This window comes from Megachile rotundata, chromosome 7 (assembly GCF_050947335.1).
Source record: "Megachile rotundata isolate GNS110a chromosome 7, iyMegRotu1, whole genome shotgun sequence".
Taxonomy (NCBI): Eukaryota; Metazoa; Arthropoda; class Insecta; order Hymenoptera; family Megachilidae; genus Megachile; species Megachile rotundata.
The window spans coordinates 12,651,107-12,675,584 of record NC_134989.1 but is presented as its reverse complement, the minus strand read 5'-3'; the positions used below and the strand labels follow the sequence as shown (position 1 = coordinate 12,675,584).

The window sequence follows — 24,478 nt, the reverse complement described above, 5'->3', positions numbered from 1 at the left end:
TCAATATGGCGTGTGAGTGCGGTAGAAGGTCACGACCTACAAGTTGGGAATATGTAAACAGTTCTTCTTTCTGTTCTCACAGACGTCCTCTAAACGATCAACTGAATCATAAAATGTTTGTAGAATGAAATGATCTTCAGCACAAATCATTTTAATTGTAGCTATCGTGTGTATCTGGTAAGTTGGCAGGTGGAACGAGTATGAACTTATTAGTTCATGTATCAACTTACTAGACATAGTGGATTAATTTAGTTAACAGAATATGTAACAGAATTGTTTGAGATTGTGGTGTATACATTAACTGTTATTAGATTGAAATATAATTAAAAATTGTTTAATGAAGAAAGGTATGATAAAATTATTTTGGTTCTGATATTTTTGTTAAGGTGGGAAGAAAAAATTGTAGAACTACATTCTCAAATTTTTTAATAATTGTGAATTTCGAATTTGAAGTTTTCAGATTTGTAGAGGTTTAAGTTTGTACTCTCCCAAATCCTCAAACGTTTGTGTAATAACTTTCAAAGCAGAGTTCAAAATCGATCACAATTCTTTAATAAGTTACAGTTACAATATTTCTCGATGTAACATTTCAATAAAGTACACAGAAAAACCGTGAGACAAGAGTTCGAAGAATCTCTGAGGTTTGTTATGATCAATTATAATACTTAAGGTATCACTGTTATCATTCTATTCGATTTTGAGATGAACTCCGACATTTCGAAGCTTTTTTTCAAACTTTGAACGCGTCTCGGGTTCAAAAGTCGATCGAATCTCTCGACTGACGAATCGAGCATCGACTATTCGTAAAGCTGAAACGTTCTATTTATTTCTTATTCACGAATTTATTGAATTTTATTCCATCAAAAAGAATTATTTTTCTGTAATGATGGTTTTAGAAAATCTCCAGTTACATAAAAAAGGAAAATCGAGAGCTTGTTATCTTGATGAAAAAAACTAAAATAAATTCTGTCGACTTACATCAAAATTAATTATATATTTTTATAAGTTCTAGTTTTTGTAAATAATAGATTGTCGATGGTGGAAAACTCGAAAATTGTAAAAATCAAAATAAATTCCGTCGATTTTGCATCAAGATTAATTACATATCTGTAAGTTCGAGCTTTGTAAACAACCGATTACGGAACGTTTCAACAATTCTAAGAATACTGCAAACATTCGTTTCCTCGAGTAACTGCGCTAAATTGTACCGACGCTCGGTAATTTCGTGAATGAGTTACACTCGATAATTATTAAACGATATACCTATGGAATGCTCCTTGTTTCACATCATTCGCGGTGTCTCGTACACCTCTCACGTAACATCTCACACACACACACATTTAACGACTATATTTACAAAGGATTTGGCAAGTTTCAACAGCAGTCGCTATAATCTAGTGCAGTCGATCTTTTGAACGCTGCCGGTGAACGCGGGGTTCGAGAGGCCTTCCTTCTTTCTGTGCTTCTTCTTCAGTGGCTCACTCCTGAAAAATTCAATTTAATATTAATAAATACTAATTAATACTAAGCATTAACCATTAATTTAAATATTGATGACATTAATATATGTCATATATGTCGACATAAATGTTAATGTTACACAAATGAGATATAAAGATATAAAAGAGAAATACTCACGAGGATACGCAGGGGACCCACCAGAAGCTCTGCTCTTTACCGAAGTCGTTGCCCTCCTGAAGAGTCTCAGGCAGCTCTTGATTCAAGGTTTCTGGCAAACCCAAGGTCAAGAACGCGTGGATGAAGGACAACAAGCCCAGGGTAACCAGAGGTAGAGCTGGGTCGACGTCAGCCTTTAGTCAAACAAAAATTCTCAGTCAGTGAAAATTATTTTTATATAGGGTGAGACACTTAAAACAAGAATATGTTGTTGATACAAAAAAATGCACTAGGCAAAAATTATTTGGGATTATGGACCTAATTTAACCTCAGCAAAAATTATTTGGAATTATGGACCTAATTTAATTTAAGCAAAAATTATTTGGAACTATGGACTTAACTTAACTTCGGCAAAAATTATTTGGGATTATGGACCTAACTTAACCTAAGCAAAAATTATTTGGTATTATGGACCTAACTTAACTTCAGCAAAAATGATTTGGTACTATGAACTTAACTCAACCTAATCAAATAATGTTGACCTGATGAATTTTTTCTATAATAATATAATAATAATTGCATATAATATAATAATATAATAATAATTAAAACCTACTATAATAACAGCAGTTAAATTATTTAGGTGGTTTTAAGTGTCTCACCCTGTATATTCAACTGATTATTATTGAAAGATGGACTTAATTTTTCTAGTAATAAATTGAATACGTATACATTGAATGTACAGTAGGTTGAATATACAGTAGAATTTTCTAAATTACTCACTAGGTAAATGATGTATGGTCCCAAAATATGAGCAACGTAGCCGATGATGTGGATCAGAGACACACCTTGTGCTCTCACCACGGTAGGAAGCATTTCAGCTGCATATTGAAAACCAATATTCGCAGCGATGTTCACGCCGAGACGTGCTACGATCGCCATGGCTACCGTTGGAGCACCTTTGGAAAAAGAATTGAATATACAATCGGTTGCAATGCAAATATAGTTTAAATCTAGGAAAAATGTAAAACCAGAAAGAGCTTAAAAATAACCCTAAATTCCCTAATTTGCAGGATTCAAATTTCCGAATTCCCTATTTCTCAAATTCCAAATTCTCAAATTTCCAAACTCTCAAAATTCTAAATTCTCAAATTTCCAAACTCTCAAATTTCCAAATTCTCAAATTTCCAAACTCTCAAAATTCCAAATTCTCAAATTTCCAAATTTTCAAATTTCCAAACTCTCAAATTTCCAAATTTTCAAATTTCCAAACTCTCAAATTCCAAAATTTCCAAATTCCCAATTTCTCAAATTCCTAAATTTCCAAATTCCCAATTTCTCAAATTCCAAATTCTCAAATTTCCAAACTCTCAAATTTCCATACTCTCAAAATTCCAAATTCTCAAAATTCCAAACTCTCAAAATTCCAAATTTTCAAAAATTCCAAACTCAAATTTCCAATCTCTCAAATTTTCAAATTCTCAAATTTCCAAACTCTCAAATTTCCAAATTTTCAAATTTCCAAACTCAAACTCCAAAATTATCAAATTCCCAATTTCTCAAATCCCCAAATTTGCAAGTTCCAAATTTCCAAATTCCCAACTTCTCAAATCCCAAAATCTCCAAGTCCCCAAATCCCTAAATTCCCTATATTTCCAAATTCCCAACTTCTCAAATTTCCAATTTGCAAATTTCTAAATTTCCAAATCCCCAAATCCCACAAACCCCAAAATGTCCAAATCCCCAAATCCCAACTTCTCAAATCCCCAAATCCCCAAATCCCTAAATTCCCTACATTCCCAAATTCCCAACTTCCCAACTTCCCAATTTTGAAATCTCCCAAATTGAACCTTGCTGAATCCACTAAAACCCCAAACAAAAACCTAAGAAAACCCAGTAACCCTTCTCCAAATCTCTAACCTAAGAAGAATCCCAAAACAACGATAAGCAAATATAGAATTCAAAAAGAACATAAGAAGAACTTAAAATAAAATTATGAAAACCCTAAAAATACAGAAAGGAAATTTTCAAGTGCTTTGAATGAACGAGCGATCAATCAATGAGAAAAAGGGAACGTACCATGAGGCGTGGCCAAGGCAACGAAAGAGAAAATTCCACATAGGAACATGGACGCAAAACCCATCCATCGTCTTCCCCATCTGTCCAGAAAGAGTGCGAGGAGAATCGCGGCCGGAAGTTCGGTGAGCGAGGCCAAAGAGAAGGACGTGAAAACGTCGGGATCCAGAAGTTTCATGTTCCATACGTGGCCGTCGAACACCCACACCATCAGGAGCCTGCAAACCAGTCGATTAATAAATGCTTTACTAGCTTTTCCTTTTTCTATGATTCTCAATGTCAAGTCAGGTACTCATTTGCACGCGAAGCAGTGAACAGAGCTGGCGAATACAATCGATACTTATAGGTACGTAGTCGAAGGCCGTAGCAATCTGCTGAATGGTGTTGCTAATTTTAAATTGGTATTTTTTTATTTTAGGTGGTTAGGTTAGGTTAGTTTGGTTTTGGTGCGAGGAGAACTTGGGTTTTTAGGGGAATTGTAGGGTTTGGAGGGTTTAAAATTGGGGATTTGGGAATTTTTAGGTTTTTGAGGGATGAGGATTTTTATAGTTGGATGTGGAGGTTTTTGAGTTGAGAGATTGAGGGTGGAAATTTTTGGAGTTATAAATTTAGAAATTTTGTAAGGTTGGGTTGTGGAGTTTAGAGATTTCTGAATTTGCGATTTTTTTGATTTTTAAATTTGTGAGGTATCAAGGTTCCAAACTTTTAAATTCCCAAATTTCCAAATTCCCAATTTTTCAAATTCCTAACTTTTCAAATTCCCAATTTCTCAAATTCCTAATTTACCAAATTTCCAATTTCTCAAATTCCAAATTTCTCAAATTCCCAATTTCTCAAATTCCCAACTTCTCAAATTCCCAATTTCTCAAATTCCAAATTTCTCAAATTCCCAACTTCTCAAATTCCCAACTTCTCAAATTCCCAATTTCTCAAATTCCTAATTTCTCAAATTCCCAACTTTTCAAATTCCCAATTTCTCAAATTCCCAATTTCTCAAATTCCCAATTTCTCAAATTCCTAATTTCTCAAATTCCCAACTTCTCAAATTTCCAACTTCTCAAATTCCCAACTTCTCAAATTCCCAACTTCTCAAATTCCCAACTTCTCAAATTCCCAATTTCTCAAATTCCCAACTTCTCAAATTTCCAACTTCTCAAATTCCCAATTTCTCAAATTCCCAACTTCTCAAATTCCCTATCTCCCTAAACTCCCAACTTCTTAAATCCCCAAATCCCTAAATCCCTAAATTCCCTATATTTCCAAACTTCTAACTTCTCAAATCCAGAAATCCCCAAATCCCCAAATCCCCAAATCCCTAAATCCCTAAATTCCCTATATTTCCAAACTTCTAACTTCTCAAATCCAGAAATCCCCAAATCCCCAAATCCCCAAATCCCTAAATCCCTAAATTCCCTATATTTCCAAACTTCTAACTTTTCAAATCCAGAAATCCCCAAATCCCCAAATTCCAAAATTCCAAAATCCTAAAATCCCCAAATCCCCAAATTCCCAAATCCCCAAATCCGCAAATCCGCAAATCCCAAAATCCCCAAATCCCAAAATCCCCAAATCCCAAAATCCCCAAATCCCAAAATCCCCAAATCCCAAAATCCCCAAACCCCAAAATTCCCAATTTCTCCAAAATCCTCAAATTCCCAAAATTAAAAATGTCCACATCCCCAAATCCCCAAACTCATTTTCCAATATCCCCTCTATAAAAGTCTAGCCAATATCCCCTATAAAATAACCTATTACATTACAGATTGTCATATTTACCAGTAAACGACAAGCATAATGGTGATACGAGCGAGCCGTGGCATTTTAAATAGATCGAGAACGGTGTACTGATTATGCGACTTATCCTGCTCGATCATCGATTTGCAGCTTCTCTCGAACTCGTCGAATACTTCCTGCTTCACCTCTTTCCCGTTCACCTTTGCAAATTTCTTCAGCATCTCGATCGCTTTGTCGACTTTGCCGCTGGTGATATACCACCTGAAAGAGGTGTAACGAAACGGGGTGTATGAGATGTACATCTATTTATGCAGATTCGTATTCTTATACTATGGCGGAGGCATATAAGTTTCTTTCGTTTTGCATAAATGATTAGGCAAATTTTACATAAGTTAGTTCTGCATACTTTCATATATTATTATACTTTTATTATCTTTGCAATTGTATAGATTATTATTGAATTATGTATAGAGTTTGAGACCTTAGCTGTAGGTTACACATGTCACATATGTTGACCACGTTAGAAGTCGTCTACGTATCAATGTTTTTAATAAATAAGAATTTTAGTGATGTTACAAGTATATTTTAAATACCATGCACTTTCAGGAGGCATGCAAGTTTCTTTCGTTATGCACAAATTGTAATTACACAATATTTACATAATTTAGTTCTGCATACTTTCATGCATTATTACACTTTTATTATCTTTGCAATTATATATATTATTATTGAATTATGTATAGAGCTTGAGACCTTCGCTGTAGGTCACATATGTCACATACGTTGACCACGTTATAAGTCGTATAAATAACAATGTTTTTAATAAATAAGGATTTTACAAGTACATTTTAATGATGTTACAAGTATATTTTAATTACCGTGCACTTTCAGGAGCGATCCATGGTCCAATGAAAGCCACCACCATGGGACAAGCGGTGACCATGCTCAGAATCCTCCAGTTCGCGATCCAGTAAGCGAGCCATGGTAATATACTAGAAGCCACGGCGAAGTAAAGTCCGAAAGACATGTTCGCTACCAGTGTTCGATACTTTGGCCCCACATATTCTATCACTGAAATAAAATTAGCCTTTCATTAAAATTATTATTACAACCAGAAAGGTGTACTTTTATGAAAAACAAAAATATATAAAAATTTCTATTTTCACATCTTCGTATCCTGTTCTTGTTCATCTTGATGGCTATTTAATTCAATCTTGTCACTAATTAATAATACATTTTTATATAATTAATAATACATTTTATAGTATGTACATACATAGGTGAATGTCCCCATTTTGACCAGACAGAACCTCATACTTCTACAAAACGATTTTTGTAATATTTCTAATGTTCATTGCAAAATTGATCATCGTCTTACTTTGTACTGACTGTCATTTTAATTAGAAACTTTAACAAAGCTTGTTTCTCAACAAGCCATAAATCCCTGTCATTCTCACATCAATACCCCAATGCTTCAAACATCGTTAGCATAACCCCAGTTCTCCAACAGTCACTATTTTTACTTAAACCGTGACGGGAAACCAGTAACCGTAGCTCAAACTCGCTACGTTCATGGAAAGAGCGAGTGTGAATTACGTAAAAATAGAAACAGAGATAGTAACGTGTCCACGTGCGATAGTTCTACGCTAATTAAGCGTGTGACTCACCGATAATGAAGAGAACGTTGAAACAGTTGTCGAACGAGGTGCCGACGACTAATCTGGCGAGGCAGAAACTCCAGAAGCTGTTACAGAACGCTGTGCCCACGGACGCGATGAAACCGACCGAGTTGCAGGCGACCAAAGCTGAAATTCTGCCGTAATGGTCGGCTATGTAACCGAATATTAGACCGCCGATGATGCTGCCGACGAAGAAGGCCGACTGTGCCGCTGAACCCAGATAAGTGTTGTCGCAGACCCAGCCCAGCTGAAACGCGAAAGAAACAAACGACGTTGTAACTCGGATCAGGCGGATTTCGTGAAAATATGGGGCTGTGGAGAGAAAAAGTTACGAGGCTTTGGGATTTTTGGGGATTTGAGGAATTTTTGTAGTTTGGGAATACGAAGAGTTTGGGTGAATTGGGGAATTTGGGGAATTTAGGTGATTTTGGTGATTTGGGGAAGAGGAGAATTTAGGGAAAATTGGATGATTTGGGGAATTTAGGGAATTTAGAGAATTTGGGAAATTTAAGGAGTTTTGGGAATTTAGGGAATTTAAGGAATTTAGGTGATTTGGGGAATGTAGGGAATTTAGGAAATTTAGAGAATTTGGAGATTTAGGGAGTTCTGGGGAATTTAGGGAAATTGGAGAATTTAGGGTATTTAGGGAATTTAGGGAGTTCTGGAGAATTTAGGGAATTCAGGTGATTTTGGTAATTTTGGGAATTTGGAGAATATAGGGTATTTGGGGAATTCGGGAAATTTAGGGAATTTCAGTGATTTTGGGAATTTAGGGAATTTGAGGAATTTAGGTGATTTGGGGAATTTAGGGAAATTGGAGAATTTAGGGTATTTACGGAAGTTAGGGAGTTCTGGAAAATTTAGGGAATTTAGGTAATTTTGGGAATTCAGGGAATTTGGAGAATTTAGGGAATTTGGAGAATATAGGGGATTTGGGGAATTTTGGGAATTTGGGAAATTTAGGGAACTTAGATGATCTTGGGAATTTTGGGGAATTTTTGGGAATTTAGGTAATTTAGGAAATTTAGGGAATTTGGGGAATTTAGGTAATTTGTGGAATTTAGGAAATCAGGGGAATTTAGGTAATTTGGGGAATTTGGCTAATTTAGATAATTTTGGGAATTCAGATAATCTGGGGAATTTGGGAAATTTAGGTGATTTGAAGAACACGAGAAATTTAATAAAATTTAGACATCTTATGCAATTTATAAAATTGAGATAACTATCTCAATTTATAAAATTTAGATGACTATCTCGATTTAGTTAACTTTAGTTCAATTTTAGGGTAATATCTACTAATTTTAGAAATTTATCTCCACTGTATAGTTTAACTAATTCCAGTAATTTAGATAATACACAAAAATTTGGTAGATTGAGTAATATAGAAAATTCAGGAAAATTTAGAAGTCAACGTAATTTGGTAAATTTAGGTAAATTGAAAAACACAGGAAATTTGGAAAATTCAGGAAAAGAACACAAGTGAAATATCCCTATATATTCCTAGATTTATACTGAAATTCCTATTTCCTCAAATTCTTACTTACATATCTACGTTGAACCAATAAAAGTTCGACGAGTTAAACCAAAATTATCACTGACAATGCAAGCATAAATTTTCCTAAAAGTATAAAACGATAACGGTACACGCGCAGGTAACGATTATCGTGTTCGAGTGATCGTAAAAAGGTTTTTACAGTAGGGTATTAATTATTATATCCAAGGATACGTCAGTTAAGTACAGTGCACGTAGTTGCATAAATGTTAAGATACAAGAACATTTAAAGTCCGAAGTTAATACTCGAGGATAAAATTATAACTACAAAATTCGTTATAATTACCCTTCAAATATCGATGCGATAACGCGATGATAAAAATAAGAAGAGCTCTAAACGAGAGCCCTGATAACGACGATGAGCACAATAGGTAATTACACCTTTAGCCTAGGCTTGTGCAATCAACAAGGACACTTTCCTCAATGATAATGTTGTTTTCATCGTCGAAGTTAACGAGCAAAATCTGTATTAAAATACGCTCGTTGAACGAGTGATGACGAGATAACTGAAGCGTTAAATGTTCAGCAGTATAGTACACCTGTTATATATCCACTAATTGAAACTTTGGAACGAGAAGAAAATGCGAGTACTTCAGATTGTAATTTGCGATTCAATGTGGAATTATGAATTATGGAATTACGATTGAAATTTCTGATTACATACTGCGGATTATAATTTTAGATTATATACTTCGGATTATAATTTTAGATTATATACTTGAGGTTAAAATTATATATTCGGGATAAAAATTTTAGATTATATAGTTGAGATTAAAATCTCTGATTATATAATTGAAATTAAAATTTTAGATTATAAAATTCTGATAAGGAAACATAAATCACAACATTGTGATAAGAGATCATAAATCATGAGATTCAGATATGAATTACGAAATATAACATTTGGATTACGGTTTGTAAATTTCGGTTTAAGATAGGAAGATAAGGGACAGGGAAATAGGGAGATAGAGGAATGTTGCAATTGTGAGATGGGGAAGTGAAATGGTGGAACTGTGAAATAGTGAAATGGTGATATAGTGGAATGGTAAAATGATGTTATGGAGTAATTGTGGAATGGTGAAATAGAGAAATTGTGATATAATGAAATGGTAAAATAGTGTAATAGTACAATAGTGAAATATTGAAGTATTAAGATAGTGTAATAGTGAGATAGTTAATTAGGGAAATGGTAAAACAGTAAAATAGTAAAATAGTGAAATAGTAAAACAATAAAGCAGTAAAATAGTAAAATAGTAGAACAATAAAATAGTAAAATAGCAAAACAGTATAATACTAAAATAGTAAAATAGTAAAATAGTAGAACAATAAAATAGTAAAATAGTAAAACAATAAAATAGTAAAATAGCAAAACAGTAAAATACTAAAATAGTGTAATAGTAAAATGGTAAAACAGTAAAATAGTAAAATAGTGAAATAGTAAAACAATAAAACAGTAAAATAGTAGAACAATAAAATAATAAAATAGTAAAACAATAAAATAGTAAAATAGCAAAACAGTAAAATACTAAAACAGTAAAATAGTAAAATAGTGAAATAGTAAAACAGTAAAATATTAAAACAGTCAAACAGTAAAATAGTAAAACAGTAAAATATTAAAACAGTAAAATAGTAAAATAGTAAAACAGTAAAATAATAAAAGTGACTTACCTCGACAGCAATAGACTTATAAGGTATCATCGAGTGATTGAAACTCCATCCATTTTGACACCGTTTGATAGGCCAGGACAGATTTCCTTTTCTAACACCCTGTGACAATATTTCCTCGTAATTCACATCGTACATGGTACATCTTGAAAACGCGGTGGCATCTTCCGCCTTCAATTCTTCGGCCGACGCTGGTGGTATCGATAACGCGATTCTGGAAATAAAATCAATTATATCTTCATCATTTCCATCAACTTAAAAGACACTATAATAGTATAACCTAACCTACATCTTACATGTACACTTTTAAATATACATCTTAAAATTATGGTACTTAACTGTTATTCTTTTTATTGCAAATTAATTTCACAAACTCATTAATAGTCATACCTGACTATTTATATGAAAAGGAAACCACCTCGAATTCCCACATTCTCCAATTCCATATTTCCCAATTCCACATTCCCCAATTTCCACATTCCCCAATTCCAATATTCATCAATTCCAACATTCCCCAATTCCCACATCCCCCAATTCCTATATTGCCTAATTCCAACATTTATCAATTCCAACATTGCTCAATTCCCACATTTCCCAATTCTACATTCCCCAATTCCATGTTCCCCAATTCCCACATTTCCCAATTCCCACATTCCCCAATTTCCATATTCTCCAATTCCCACATGCCCCAATTCCCACATACCCCAATTCCTACGTACCCCAATTCCTACATTCTCCAATTCCAACATTCATCAATTCCAACATTCCCCAATTCCAACATTCATCAATTCCAACATTTCCCAATTCCCACATTCTTCAATTCCACGTTCCCCAATTCCCACATTCCCCAATTCCCACATTCCCCAATTCCCACATTCCCCAATTCCCACATTCATCAATTACAACATTCCCCAATTCCAACATTCATCAATTCCCACATTCCCCAATTCCTACATTCTCCAATTCCTACATTCTCGAATTCTCACATTCCCCAATTCCCACATTGCCCAATTCCCACATTGCCCAATTCCCACATTTCCCAATTCCTACATTCCCCAATTGCTACACTCCCCAATTCCCACATTCCAAGAAACAAAGAACAACCCAAAAGTGCAAAATAAAAAAGAAACAAAATTTCCTGCAACAGAAAATAAACAGAAATCCCAAAAAGAACATAGTATATAATTTCCATTCAGAACGAAAAAAGAATGCTACAAATATATTAGAATGACTAGTAGGAAACGAAGTTGAATATTCGAGGACCGTTTTGCCATATAATTAGATTCCAGTGTCGACCGCGTTAATTGCCGATCGCAACATGTTTTTTGTTGCGTCTATTTCGAGATAAACGCCACGGAATTACTGCGCGAAACAAGAAAGAATTTCCTGGCCGGCGAGTTCGAGGAATCAGGCGTCTAGAATCAACCGGAGGTCGTCGACCAAACTGGTTTCCGGTGAAGCATCGAACGGTACGAAGTCACTGGTACACGCGACTATTTTTCGTCATAGATATATGATTCACCGGGAAACACGATCATTACTAATTGTGAAAAACTGTCTCATTTAGAATTAATTAGAGCTCTCGTTACGATCTCGTCATTCGACTTACGGGAATGCTTGCGGTTTCCGTTTACGCGGTTTCAAGATCGTATATGGAATTTCGCTTACTCATGTAATTGTGGCGATCTCGATTATACGACGGTATTGAATATGTATGCACGCATGTGTGTAGTGGTAATATAATGCTTTTGCTGTTGCAGGTGGAACGCAACAAAAGAAAGAGAAAATACTGATTTAAAATTTAAGAGGCTTCGCAAGTTTTGGAGAGGTTTTAAAGGCCTTGAAGTTGGGGGATGTTGAAGTTCCTTGGCGGTGAAAATCTTAGAAGTATTAGGAGCTAAAGCTATTTTCAGGAGTATAAGAATTTGAGAGAGGCAGAAATTCAAGAAGGCAAAGATTGAAAGAAAAAATTTGGAAGAATTTCGAATTTCTAAAGTGTGTCAAGTTTGTGAATTATTGAGTACTGATATTTCTATATTAGCACATTCCCAAATTTTCGCATTCCCCCATTTTCACATTCTCAGATTTTCACATTCCCAATTTTCCATATTCCCCAACTTCTACAATTCTAAATTCCAACATTCCCAAATTCCCACAGTTCCCAAATCCCACATTCCTCAATTCCCACATTCCCCAATTCCCACATTCCCCACTTCTCACATTCTGTAGTTCCTGCATTCTCCAATTTCCACACTACTCAATTCCCACATTCCCAAATTCCAACATTCCACAATTCCCACAGTCCCCTAATCCCACATTCCCCAATCCCCACATTCACCAATTCCCACATTTCCCAATCCCCACATTCTCCAATTCTCACATTCCCCAATTCCCACGTTCTCCAATTCCCACATTCCCCAATTCCCACGTTCTCCAATTCCCACATTTCCCACTTCTCACATTCTGTAGTTCCTGCATTCTCCAATTTCCACACTCCTCAATTCCCACATTCACCAATTTCCACATTCCCCAATTCCCACATTCCCAAATTTTCAGATTCCCAAATTTCTACATTTCCCAATTCCCACATTCCCAAATTGTCACACTCTCAAATTTCTACATTCCCAAATTTCTATATTCATCAATTCCCACATTTCCAAATTCCTACATTCATATATTCCCTAACTCCCACATTCCTAAATTGTCGCATTCTCACATTCCAACATTCCTAAATTGCTACATTCCTACATTCCCACATTTCTGCATTCCCACATTCCTACATTCCCAAATTCACAAACTCCCACGGTTCTAAGTTCCAAAAATAAAAATGTTCAGGTGTTTCTACCATAAGAAATCCCATATTCTCCAATTTATATATTCCTGCAATTTCTTCATTCATATATTCCTACAATTTCTTCATTCATACATTCCTACAATTTCTTCATTTATAAATATTTGAATTTCGCAACACGCAAATTTCGTACTTCCTAAATTCCTAAATTTCTGATTGCTACAACCCCCTGAATTACCAACTTCTAAAATTTCTCAAAATCCTAAGCTCGTATAATCCCAAATTTCAACACGGAAGATGTCATATGTACATTATACATTACACCGTTGCAACTGGTATCGCACGTGTTGTGCATACGACGTGAGCAAATATTATGACTGCCTGTCGGCTATACTTCCGTGACGCGATTCGCTATCGCGACTCAAAAGTGAAAATCCTCTAATAAGTGGAAAATTCTGTCGTCGCGAATTTACTATTGACACGTTCGCATATTATAGGATTCGGTTGCACACGAGGCTGTTCCGCGGGAGATCCACTTGAACTCGCGCTTCGTTCAGGTATTAAGTACCTCGAGATGTTTGTGTTTAATGATACAAAATCTTGTTGTCGATGATAGCACAAATACACTGATTTGTCGGGGATTATTTTGGACGAGAGGTTCTTACGCAATGTGATGAATTTTTATAACGATGACTGGGTGCTTAAAGTTCAAGACTTTCTGAGTTAAGTAAATTTGAAAATTTTAGAAGTTATTTCGTAGAAGAACTTTGCAATTTTTTAATATTGAAAGTAGAGTAAACTTTAAATATTGAGCTACGAGATGTTACTTAATTTTGGAAGGAGTTCACAGTTTGTAATTTTGTAGAAAAGTTTGTAATTGTTTTATGAAATTGTAGGTATTTGTTAAACACTTACTTTTCGTGGTACACGTTCCTGTATTTTCATATTCTCCAATTTCCACATTCCTCAATTCCCACATGCCTCAATCTCCACATTCCCCAATTCCTACATTCCCTAATTCCCACACTCCCGATTCCCATACTCCTCAATTTCAACATTCTTCAATTCCCATATTCCTCAATTCTACATGCCCCAATTCCCACATTCCCCAATTCCCACATTCTCCAATTCCACATTCCCCAATTCCCACATTCCCCAATTCCCACATTCCCCAATTCCCACATTCCCCAATTCCCACATTCCCCAATTCCCACATTCCCCAATTCCCACATTCCCCAATTCCCACATTCCCCAATTCCAACATTCTTCAATTCCCACATTCCCCAATTCCCACATTCCCCAATTCCCACATTTTCCAATTTTCACATTTCCCAATTCTCACATTCTTCAATTCCCACACTCCCCAATTCCCATTGGGGAATTTCTCCCATGCAGAAAGTTCATAATTGTTTTATGAAATGGTAGGTGTTTGTTAAACACTTACTTTTCGTGGTCTGTGAGGTTCCATTTTTCGAGTTCTGGCACCGTACACCAGTGCTCGGCGGGCACCAGGGTGATGAAGAATTGTGTGAAGTAGAGAAACGCGTAGACGAAGGTGAATGGCAGAAGCAAGATGAAGAGGAATAGTTGATATCGATTCGCTTCGCCAACATAAGGCAAGATGTCATCAAAGCTGCTGATCTTTGCATGTTCGCCCTCCTCCGCTTTCACGGACTCCACCATCACAGTCATTATTCCGGTCTCTGTGAATTAACCACACATTAATTATCTGAACAAGAATTAACCTTTTACAAAATCAGAATAAGTTCAAGATTAAATAGAACCACATAAATAGAAAGTAAAATATCAGTATAAAAATTAAATTAATTAAAATAAAATTTTAAAGGAATTGCAGTTCTCAATTTTAAACTTTAATTTTAATTTTAAACAAAAAATTTTAAAACGTATTATTGTGAATTTTATTACTTGAGTATCACTTTGCAATTGAAAGCAGAAAAATACACGAGATGAATAATATAATTAATCGATTAAAACACGTTTATCGTTTCACTTCTTCGAAGCTTATTACATCTCGATTACGGTTAATAAATCATCTTCAACCGGTTGTTATCCTGTCACTAAACCATTTGTCCTAACATTATTTCTTCCATTATCACGATATCAACGCATAAAATTAAAAAAATGATGTATTCACTGTGTAACGAAATACGATAAGCCGCACCAGGTGCGTCACACGTTTTATTGTATAGATAACATAAATTATTACATTGAGACAAGGTAAATATTAAACAGTATGTTTTATTGATATAATTCAGAGGTCTCAACCATGTGATTTGCATTGTACAACTTAAATAACACACGACACAACAGGTGCGTCACGTATTTTACCATACAATTCACTGCTTAGAAATCAGTTAGAGATTAAACAGCATAGTTCTTTGATATAGTTAAGAAGTTCCAACTATGTGATTTGCATCGTACAGCTAAACACCACATGACGCGACAGGTGCGTCACGTATTTTACAACACAAATCAGTTTTGAAATGAGTTACAAATTGAACAGTACAGTTCTCTGATATAGTTAAGAAGTTCCAACTATATGATTTGCATCATACTATTAAATATCATATGACGCACCAGGTGTGTCACATTTTTACAATACAAGTCACTGCTTTGAAATCAAATAGAAATTGAACAGTATAATTCTCTGATATAGTTAAGAAGTCCTAACCATGTGATTTGCATCGTAGAACTAAATACTATATGACGCAACAGGTGCGTCACGCGCTTTAGAAGTCACTGCTTTGAAATCAGTTAAAAATTGAACAGTACAGTTCTCTTATATAGTTAAGAAGTTCCAACTATATGATTTGCATCATACTATTAAATATAATATGACGCACCAGGTGTGTCACAAGTTATAATGTGCACTAAACATAACTCAGCTTTTGAACAAGAAACAAGAATCGAACAATGTGGTTTATTGATATAGTTCAAAGACCACGACCGCGTAATTTATACAATGTAATTAGTGGCCAAAAAAGCAGGCGTGCAAATGAGGTTTCTCTTTGTTAACAAAAAGAGTGATTTCGAGAGAAACATGTTTAATTGGTGTCAAGGTAGAAACTCAATCGTGAAAACAAAATTTTCAGGGACACTTTAGAAAATTTGAGTAATTTTTATAAATTCATGTATTAATTATAATGGGTTATTAATTGTAATATTAAGTGTAATAAAGTTTACGTTGTTACTATTTTTAACGGTGACTAACTTTATTCCTTGTCAATTGTTCTTTTTTCTCTCTACTAAACAATTATGTAAATACGGTAAACACAGCTGATCTTTAATTGTCTGAAACCGTAAGGATATCAGGGTAAACTAGAATTCGATAAACGGCATTTTGTTATTTAAATGAGCTGAATTAATTCAGCTCACATGAAAGACATTCTATCCTGTCATTTTTCACCCGATTCTAATCTCCGTTACATTTTCTTGTGAAACCTTTTCCGTATTCGACGGAGACTATCGAAGGAAAGCCACATTAGGTATTAAACATATTTATGGAGAAGCAAACAATCGTTAATAATGGAATTCGTTCGTTTGATTCAAAAGGATCGGTCGAGCGAACGAATGGTAATTAACTATTAAAGGATTGCAATAGTCTTGCAAAAGATATCAAGGATCTTTCGTTTTACAGTTCAGTTCACTTTAAATCGTGTATCCTGTTACGCTTATTTCGAATTACATGATAAAATGGGAACTGTAATGATATTCTACAATATTCAATAATTTCAAAATTTACTTTTCTACAAAAATTAAGTTTCATTAATTAACTCTATTTTTAAGATGAACTTTAAATTTTTAATCTACAAACGATCTAAAACTAATAGAGATATTAATTCTGAAATAGTGACATTAACCTAACCATTAGTTCAAATATTTATGTAACAGCACGCAAGCTGAATCAAGAACTACACTTAAAAAGTGTTTTAAGCTAATTATATTCGAAGAGTAACGCAATTCTTTTAAAACCTTTCGACAGGTAATTATTTAAAACAGTATGTCTAACTAGCAGTTGCTGTAATCCGCTTTTCAAATTTCCCGCGCAGAACGCCTCCAGCCAGAAATCTGAACGAAGACTATTACGCGTCTACCTTCAACGACCGATTACACAAAACGGTGGACCTTGAAGCTCGGATCCCAGAAGAAGTAATAATTAATGGATTAGTCTCGGTCTAACACAGATCCATGATTTTGCATACATGATTTTCCTCGCCTTCGTCGATCAGGGAAAGCGTTCGCCATTGGAAATTCAACGATGCACGCGCGCGTAAACGTCGCGCATGCGCAATAATAATTCGCGACTGTAAAAAAGTAGATCGACGATGTTTCACCTTTCTTTCGTTATCCGTTCCAAAAAGAGAAACACCGTAGAAAAACATTGAAGTAGACATTGCGTGTCTCATGGCCGATCCATTAATTGGCGTGATAGCGTTGTTCTTTCTAGGATACACGGGTTTCTTTCATCTTTGATAATGAGACTCTCAACGAGACTGATGGTTAAACGATTCTTCTCGTTTCTTTTTTGTTTATTGCACAATGGGAAATTGCGTTTATCGGTTGTAGCGATCGACGGGAAGAGAAGGTAATTTAAATTCTTATTGCGTGTTAATAGTCACTGTGTATGATAATGGAATTTCGTGTAATTGAACGATGAGTTAGTGTGATAGCGATGGATAATCGTGCGATTTAATGTTGAAGGAAAATTAAGTGCTCTGGGCGATGTTGGCGATGACGATAACTATCCTTTCTCGTGATTAAATTATGAAAATTTAACTTCGAGTTAAATTATATATTTTCAAGTTCCGAAGCTTAGCAATATGGATGTTATATATTGCATGGCAATATAAGGCGAGGTAATGTAATGTGAGTTAATATGGTACGTAACTATGTAGCACACAATGACACAGTTTGGCAATACAATAATTCATTGTTATAATAATTCATTGCTTGGCCATATAATGCGAGATATAATGAGGAATATAATGAGAGGCAATATAATACGAGGTAATATAATATATGGAAACATAATGTGTAACAATGTAACGTCTAGAAGTACAGTGTGAGGCAATATAACGCGTGGCAATATAGCCAGTGGCGATATAACGCATGACAATCTAATAGAGAGCTGTACAACACGTAGAAATAGAGTATGTGGCAATATAACGCGTGATAGTCTAGCGTAAGATAATATAACGCGTGGCAATATAGCGAGTGGCGATATAATGCAAGACAATCTAATAGAGAGCTGTACAACACGTAGAAATAGAGTATGTGGCAATATAACGCGTGATAATCTAACGTGAGGCAATATAACGCGTGGCAATATAACAAATGGTAATCCAACGCGTTGCAATATAGCAAGTGGCGATATAACGCATGACAATCTAATAGAGAGCTGTACAACACGTAGAAATAGAGTATGTGGCAATATAACGCGTGATAATCTAACGTGAGGCAATATAACGCGTGGCAATATAACAAATGGTAATCCAACGCGTTGCAATATAACGAGTGGCGATATAACGCACGATAATCTAACGCGTAGCTGTGCAACACGTAGAAATAGAGTATGTGGCAATATAACGCGTGATAATCTAACGTGAGGCAATACGACGCATGGCAATATAACAAGTGGTAATACAACGCGTTGCAATATAACGAGTGGTAATATCGCGCATGATAAATTAACGCGTACTGGGACAACACGTAGCAATAAAGTATGTGGCAATATAACGCGTGATAATCTAACGTGAAGTAATGTAACGCGAGGCAATATAACAAGTGGTAATACGACGCGTTGCAATATAACGCGTAGTAATATCGCGCATGATAAATTAACGCGTACTGGGACAACACGTAGCAATGAAGTACGTGGCAATATAACGCGTGGCAATCTAACGTGAAGCAATGTAACACGTGGCAATACAACACGTGGCACTATAATGTATATCACCTAATACACCACGTAACGGTATCAACTATGAATACATAGAAGTTGCAAATTAATTATAACCGTATTACTCCGAATATTTGCATATATTTAAATCGAACTAGTTCGATGAGTTTATCAAGATTAAAAATGTTTACAAACGTCATGCAATGCCTGATAAAGAAACAGTCTTCAAACTCCGTATTTTTCCTCTTTGAATCTCAAGACAGATGCAAGACACATGCGAAAACAAGGAAGAATTAGACTTGCTCCAAAAGCGCATTGAACAGTGATTCATAAAAACAATTACAAGGTAGAATACAAATCGCAGATCATAATAAAAATAATGCTATGCACCAAAGACCAGATATCAAACATCGTTAACGAAGATACAGAAGTGAACGTACATTGTGATGCTGCGATATAAATGCAACGATGACAGAAAAAACAATGAAATTAACATAGATTCTGCATCCTGCTAAGCTCTACGCTTTGTTTCGTATGTTAAGCGACGGTCGTCTACTTTTTAGTAGGATTTATCACAAATTCCATCCACCTTTGAAGATTCAAGATACGTGCAGAAGTCATTCTTTTTTAGTCGTATCGATCGAACTACCTGCAATAAAGCACTCCTCTATTCGAGGAAAGACAAACGCGAATAGCATACCAAGAAATAGACACCGACAATGCGTACACTTTACACGATTTCGCACATTTACCTTTGGGAATGTTTATTGCCGCATATTTTGTTTTATATGCTATATCACAGCACTCTGAAGCTTTTGTTTTACGATTAGTATTATTTTGTTTTACGGTTAGTATTAGTGTTATTGAGGCGAACAAAGATGTTTCTGAGATTCTTCGAGAGAAGGTTTGAAACGATTTCTAAATTGTTTCTAAGTGTATTTTTGATGGTGGAAGTTCAATTCATAAACTGAAGTGGATTTGAAAATTTTTACTGTGGTGAAAGTACGAGACTTCGAGATTATGCTTTAAATTTAAGATCTGCGATTTTGTGGTTTGTGAAGTTTAGCAATTTGGGATTTGCATTTTTGTGAGTTATGAAGTTTTATAATTTAGGATTTGCACTTTTGTGGATTGTAAGTTTTGCAATTTTTTAATTTTTTAACTTGTGAAAGTTTGCAAGTTTGTAATCTGTGAATTTTGTAATATTGTAACTTGATAATTTGAGGAACTAAAAATATTAAAAATTAGAGATTTTTAAATTTGTGACTTGAGAATTGAGGACTTGAGAATTTTGAACATAGATTGAAAATTTGATTAATTTAATGATACAATTTTGGAAATTAAAATATTGAGAATTTAGGGATTCAGAAAATGACAGAATTTGTATCTTGAGTGCAAGAAATCAGGAACTGCAAAAATTTGATTAAAATTTGAGAACTCAATTCTTCTAAAATAGACACTTTTCAAAACTCTCAAATCCCAATTCATTCATACGAAAATCCCTCCGTTCACTCGAAAATCACTCCAAGCACATGATACCTTCACAACACTGATCACAAAGTGCTGTAAAAGCACGAAAAGAAATCGAACAGAATCACTGAACCGAAATGATTACCTTTAGATAGTTCGTCACAAAACTTGCACAAAAATTATTGTCAGAAAAAGAAATAAAAATTGAAATCGCAACGATCCGTGCAGGCAGCACGTGTTCGATCTCGATCGTGACAATGATCTTGGCCGAGCAGTGCACGAGAACCACGCGATTTTTCGTTGACGCCGGGCTACATATCGTCGTTTAAAAGAGGGCACGCACCGACTGTTGGCCGCGTGTACAATTAGTGGGGCTTTATAGCGCGTGCAAGAACGAAAGCGGTGGCCCCACCAGCAGCGCCGTGCAGCCATTGGACGACTGCCTTTGGGCCCCTTGAATCGCCCGTGACGTCACTGGAGAACTCTTTCAACGGGGGATTTCGCATCTGGTTTCGCAGATCTCGTTTGCCCGTGTCCCGTCATGGATCAGCGGTGTAACGTGTTTTCAGTACCCGTTGGGTTTTCTCGTGACGCGATCTCGCCTTTTTTTTTATTCTCGTTTAATCTCGCTTTACTGTTTTCCTCGTTCGCTTCGCGAGAAAGACGCACGTACGCGGTTGCAGGTGATAGTTAATGATGGATATCTGAAACGCAGCAGGTTTCTAATGATACGAGAATTCTTCAGATTTCGCGGGGATTTTTAGAAGAATTCTGAGGTGGAGACATGAGGCTTGGAGCGTGGAAGTGTTGCAAGTTTTTATTTTTTTGAGGATTGACGTTCTTCTAGTTTTGAATGTTGAAGGTTGCAGTTTTGGGGATTTTCAAATTTTCGGGGGTTCTTTGGACGTCATTAAATGTTTAGAATTTTTTAAGTTCTTAAAATTGTTGAGAAAATTAAGATTCATAAAATTCTGAAAATTATTGAAATTCATAAAATTTTCACAATTTTTGAGATTCATAAAATTCTTAAAATTATTGAAATTCATAGAATTTTTACAATTTTTGAAATTCACAAAATTTTTTCAATTTTTGAAATTCATAAAATTTTTTCAATTTTTGAAATTCATAAAATTTTTATAATTTTTGAGATTCATAAAATTCTTCAAATTATTGAAATTGATAAAACTTGTACAATTTTTGAAATTCATAAAATTTGTATAATTTTTGAAATTCATAAAATTTGTACAATTTTTAAAATTCATAAAACGTACAATTTTTGAAATTCATAAAACTTGTACAATTTTTGAAATTCATAAAACTTGTACAATTTTTGAAATTGATAAAACTTGTACAATTTTTGAAATTCTTAAAACGTATAATTTTTGAAATTCATAAAACTTGTACAATTTTTGAAATTCATAAAACGTACAATTTTTGAAATTCTTAAAACTTTTACAATTCTTGAAATTCATAAAACTTGTACAATTTTTGAAATTCATAAAACGTACAATTTTTGAAATTCATAAAACTTACAATTTTTGAAATTGATAAAATTAACAAAATTTATAAAACTGCAAGTCTCAAAATTCTTAAAATTCCTAAACATCTGGAAAACCTTGAAACTATCAAAAACTGAAAACGTGAAAAACCTCGAAAATCCTTGAAAGTTTCGTAAGTCCAGGAATCCCTAAAAAATGTTGAAAGTGTTGAAAGTGCAAGAGTTCGAAACGTGTCAAAAACCTTGAAGGTTTATCGATTCTTGGAGATCTTGTAATGTTAAAATGTTGAAAGTAACACGTCGAACTTGCAAATAAAATCACGGTTAATAATACGTTTTTTATTAGTAGACATACAAGCGGATGTTATTAATAAAAATGATACAAAAGCGATAAGAGTTGATGGAGCGAGATCGGGTTTGACTTCGATTGAAATAGTTCGATCGTGTTTGCGATCGTATTTATATTAATGGCAGATTGATTGGTTATGAGAGCGTGAATCAATAAGCGTGAAAAGTGATCGATGAATGACTTACTTTAGTTTCAATTTGTTTATAACAAGAACAATCATTCTTATTCTTCAAAATACTGTTAGTACACACAAGTACAAGTGTTAAAATAAAATACACTTTGATAATAAAGCATTCAAAATTACAATTTGACAATAGAACATTTAAAAATATAATTTGACAATAAAATATTTAAAAATACAATTTGACAATAAAACATTTAAAAATACAATTTGACAATAAATCATTTACAAATACAATTTGACAATAAAACATTTAAAAATATAATTTGTCAATAAAACATTTAAAAATACAATTTGACAATAAAACATTTAAAAATACAATTTGACAATAAAACATTTAAAAATACAATTTGACAATAGAACATTTAAAAATATAATTTGACAATAAATCATTTAAAAATACAATTTGACAATAAAACATTTAAAAATACAATTTGACAATAAAACATTTAAAAATACAATTTGACATTAAATCATTTAAAAATACAATTTGACAATAAAACATTTAAAAGTACAATTTGACATTAAAACACTTGAAAGTAAGTTAACAATAAAGCACTTAGAAATAAATGAACAATAAAACAAATTTATAAAAATCAAATGTAAATAAACCCTTCAATTGCAAATAACTCGTATCTAAATTTCAAGTGGAATGGTATTTATTTCGGTCCGCCCGAGTCGGAACAAAATTAACGTCATTAATAATTAATTAGCAAAATTGAAATTCCTTCGAACTGAATCGACAATGATCGATACTCAGTTCATTCTGCCTGCGAATAAATTTAGCGTTCAATGTTGTTTCTCTGAATAAGAAAAATCAAGACGAAATCTGGTATACGATAACGATTGGAAGGCGAATTAAATAAATGATTAGATAATGAATTTATATATTCCTGTTTTGCACGATTAATTTTCATTATGATTTCATTACTAGAATTCTGATATTTGTAGGATGGTATATTTTTAGGTCAGAACCTAAATGTTCCTAGATACTAATACAATTAAGATCAGAATATCCCTAGATACGATTAATTTTCATTATGGTTTCATTACTAGAATTTTGATATTTCTAGGTTGCTATATTTTTAGGTTTAGATGTTTTTAGATATCGATACAACTAAAGTCTGAATATCCCTAGATACCGATACGTCTGAGGTCCCGATATCCCTAGACTCTCATATCTCTAGGTCTCGATATCGTTAAATCCCCTAAAATCTCAATGTCCTTAGATCTATATGCTCCCAGATCCCTATGTCCCTACATCTCCATACTCTTAGATCCCTATATCCCTAGATTTCTGTATTTCTAGATTGCCATGTCCTCAGATTCCTACGTCCCCTAGATCTATGAGTTCCTAGATTCCCACATGTGTAGATTTCTATGTCTCTAAATCCCTATGTCTCCAGATTTCTACGTCTCCAAATCCCTATATCCCTAGACCTCAGTCTCTATAAATCCCTATATCCCTAAACTCCCATATATCTAAATCATTATGTCCTTAGACTCCTATATTTCTATCAGTATATCCACATATGTATGTGGGATTCGGTAAAGGGGAATTAATTTTTGCGTGGTATGAGTGTGTGTGATGTACGAGTGTGAAACAAAAGAGTGTGAATGCGTAGTATAAAAAAACGCGACAGCGTCGAAAGGACAGGGCAGTCTTGGCCGAACCGTAGAAACGTGAACTATCAAATTTTGTATTCCTTTCAATTTATTAAATTATTTACTATAACTTTAATCCGTTTCTCATCTTCTTGCTCCCATCCTACATGTATCTGTAGATCACACGCGCGCCAAGAAACATATCCCCACATGTCCACACATTCAACCTACAATTCCGCCATTGATTTAGCCATTGATTCTTTTGTTTATTCGTGAAAGCAGCAAACAATAAAATTCAACAGGTGATCGATTGACCCAATTTTGGCGAAATAAATTCGCTC

General features: G+C 34.3%; 1 protein-coding gene across 2 annotated transcripts in view; it reads right to left on the bottom strand.

Annotated features, from left to right (window-relative positions):
* Positions 1–413: 413 nt before the first annotated feature.
* Positions 414–24,478, bottom strand: part of LOC100881054 (carcinine transporter) — a 55,349-nt gene continuing 31,284 nt past the window's right edge. Inside the window, exons 1-10 of one of the 2 annotated variants that reach the window (XM_003703905.3) lie at positions 20,650–20,871; positions 14,559–14,817; positions 10,327–10,537; positions 7,095–7,353; positions 6,306–6,498; positions 5,470–5,688; positions 3,697–3,911; positions 2,401–2,576; positions 1,639–1,811; positions 414–1,484 (exon numbers count right to left, since the gene is read on the bottom strand). In XM_003703905.3, coding sequence (XP_003703953.1) covers positions 1,388–1,484; positions 1,639–1,811; positions 2,401–2,576; positions 3,697–3,911; positions 5,470–5,688; positions 6,306–6,498; positions 7,095–7,353; positions 10,327–10,537; positions 14,559–14,806 — 1,791 coding nt within the window. In that variant the 5' untranslated portion in view covers positions 14,807–14,817; positions 20,650–20,871 and the 3' untranslated portion in view covers positions 414–1,387. Of the gene's footprint in view, positions 1,485–1,638; positions 1,812–2,400; positions 2,577–3,696; positions 3,912–5,469; positions 5,689–6,305; positions 6,499–7,094; positions 7,354–10,326; positions 10,538–14,558; positions 14,818–20,649; positions 20,872–24,478 lie in introns of those variants that run through there. The other variant, XM_012286715.2, reaches the window with a different exon arrangement.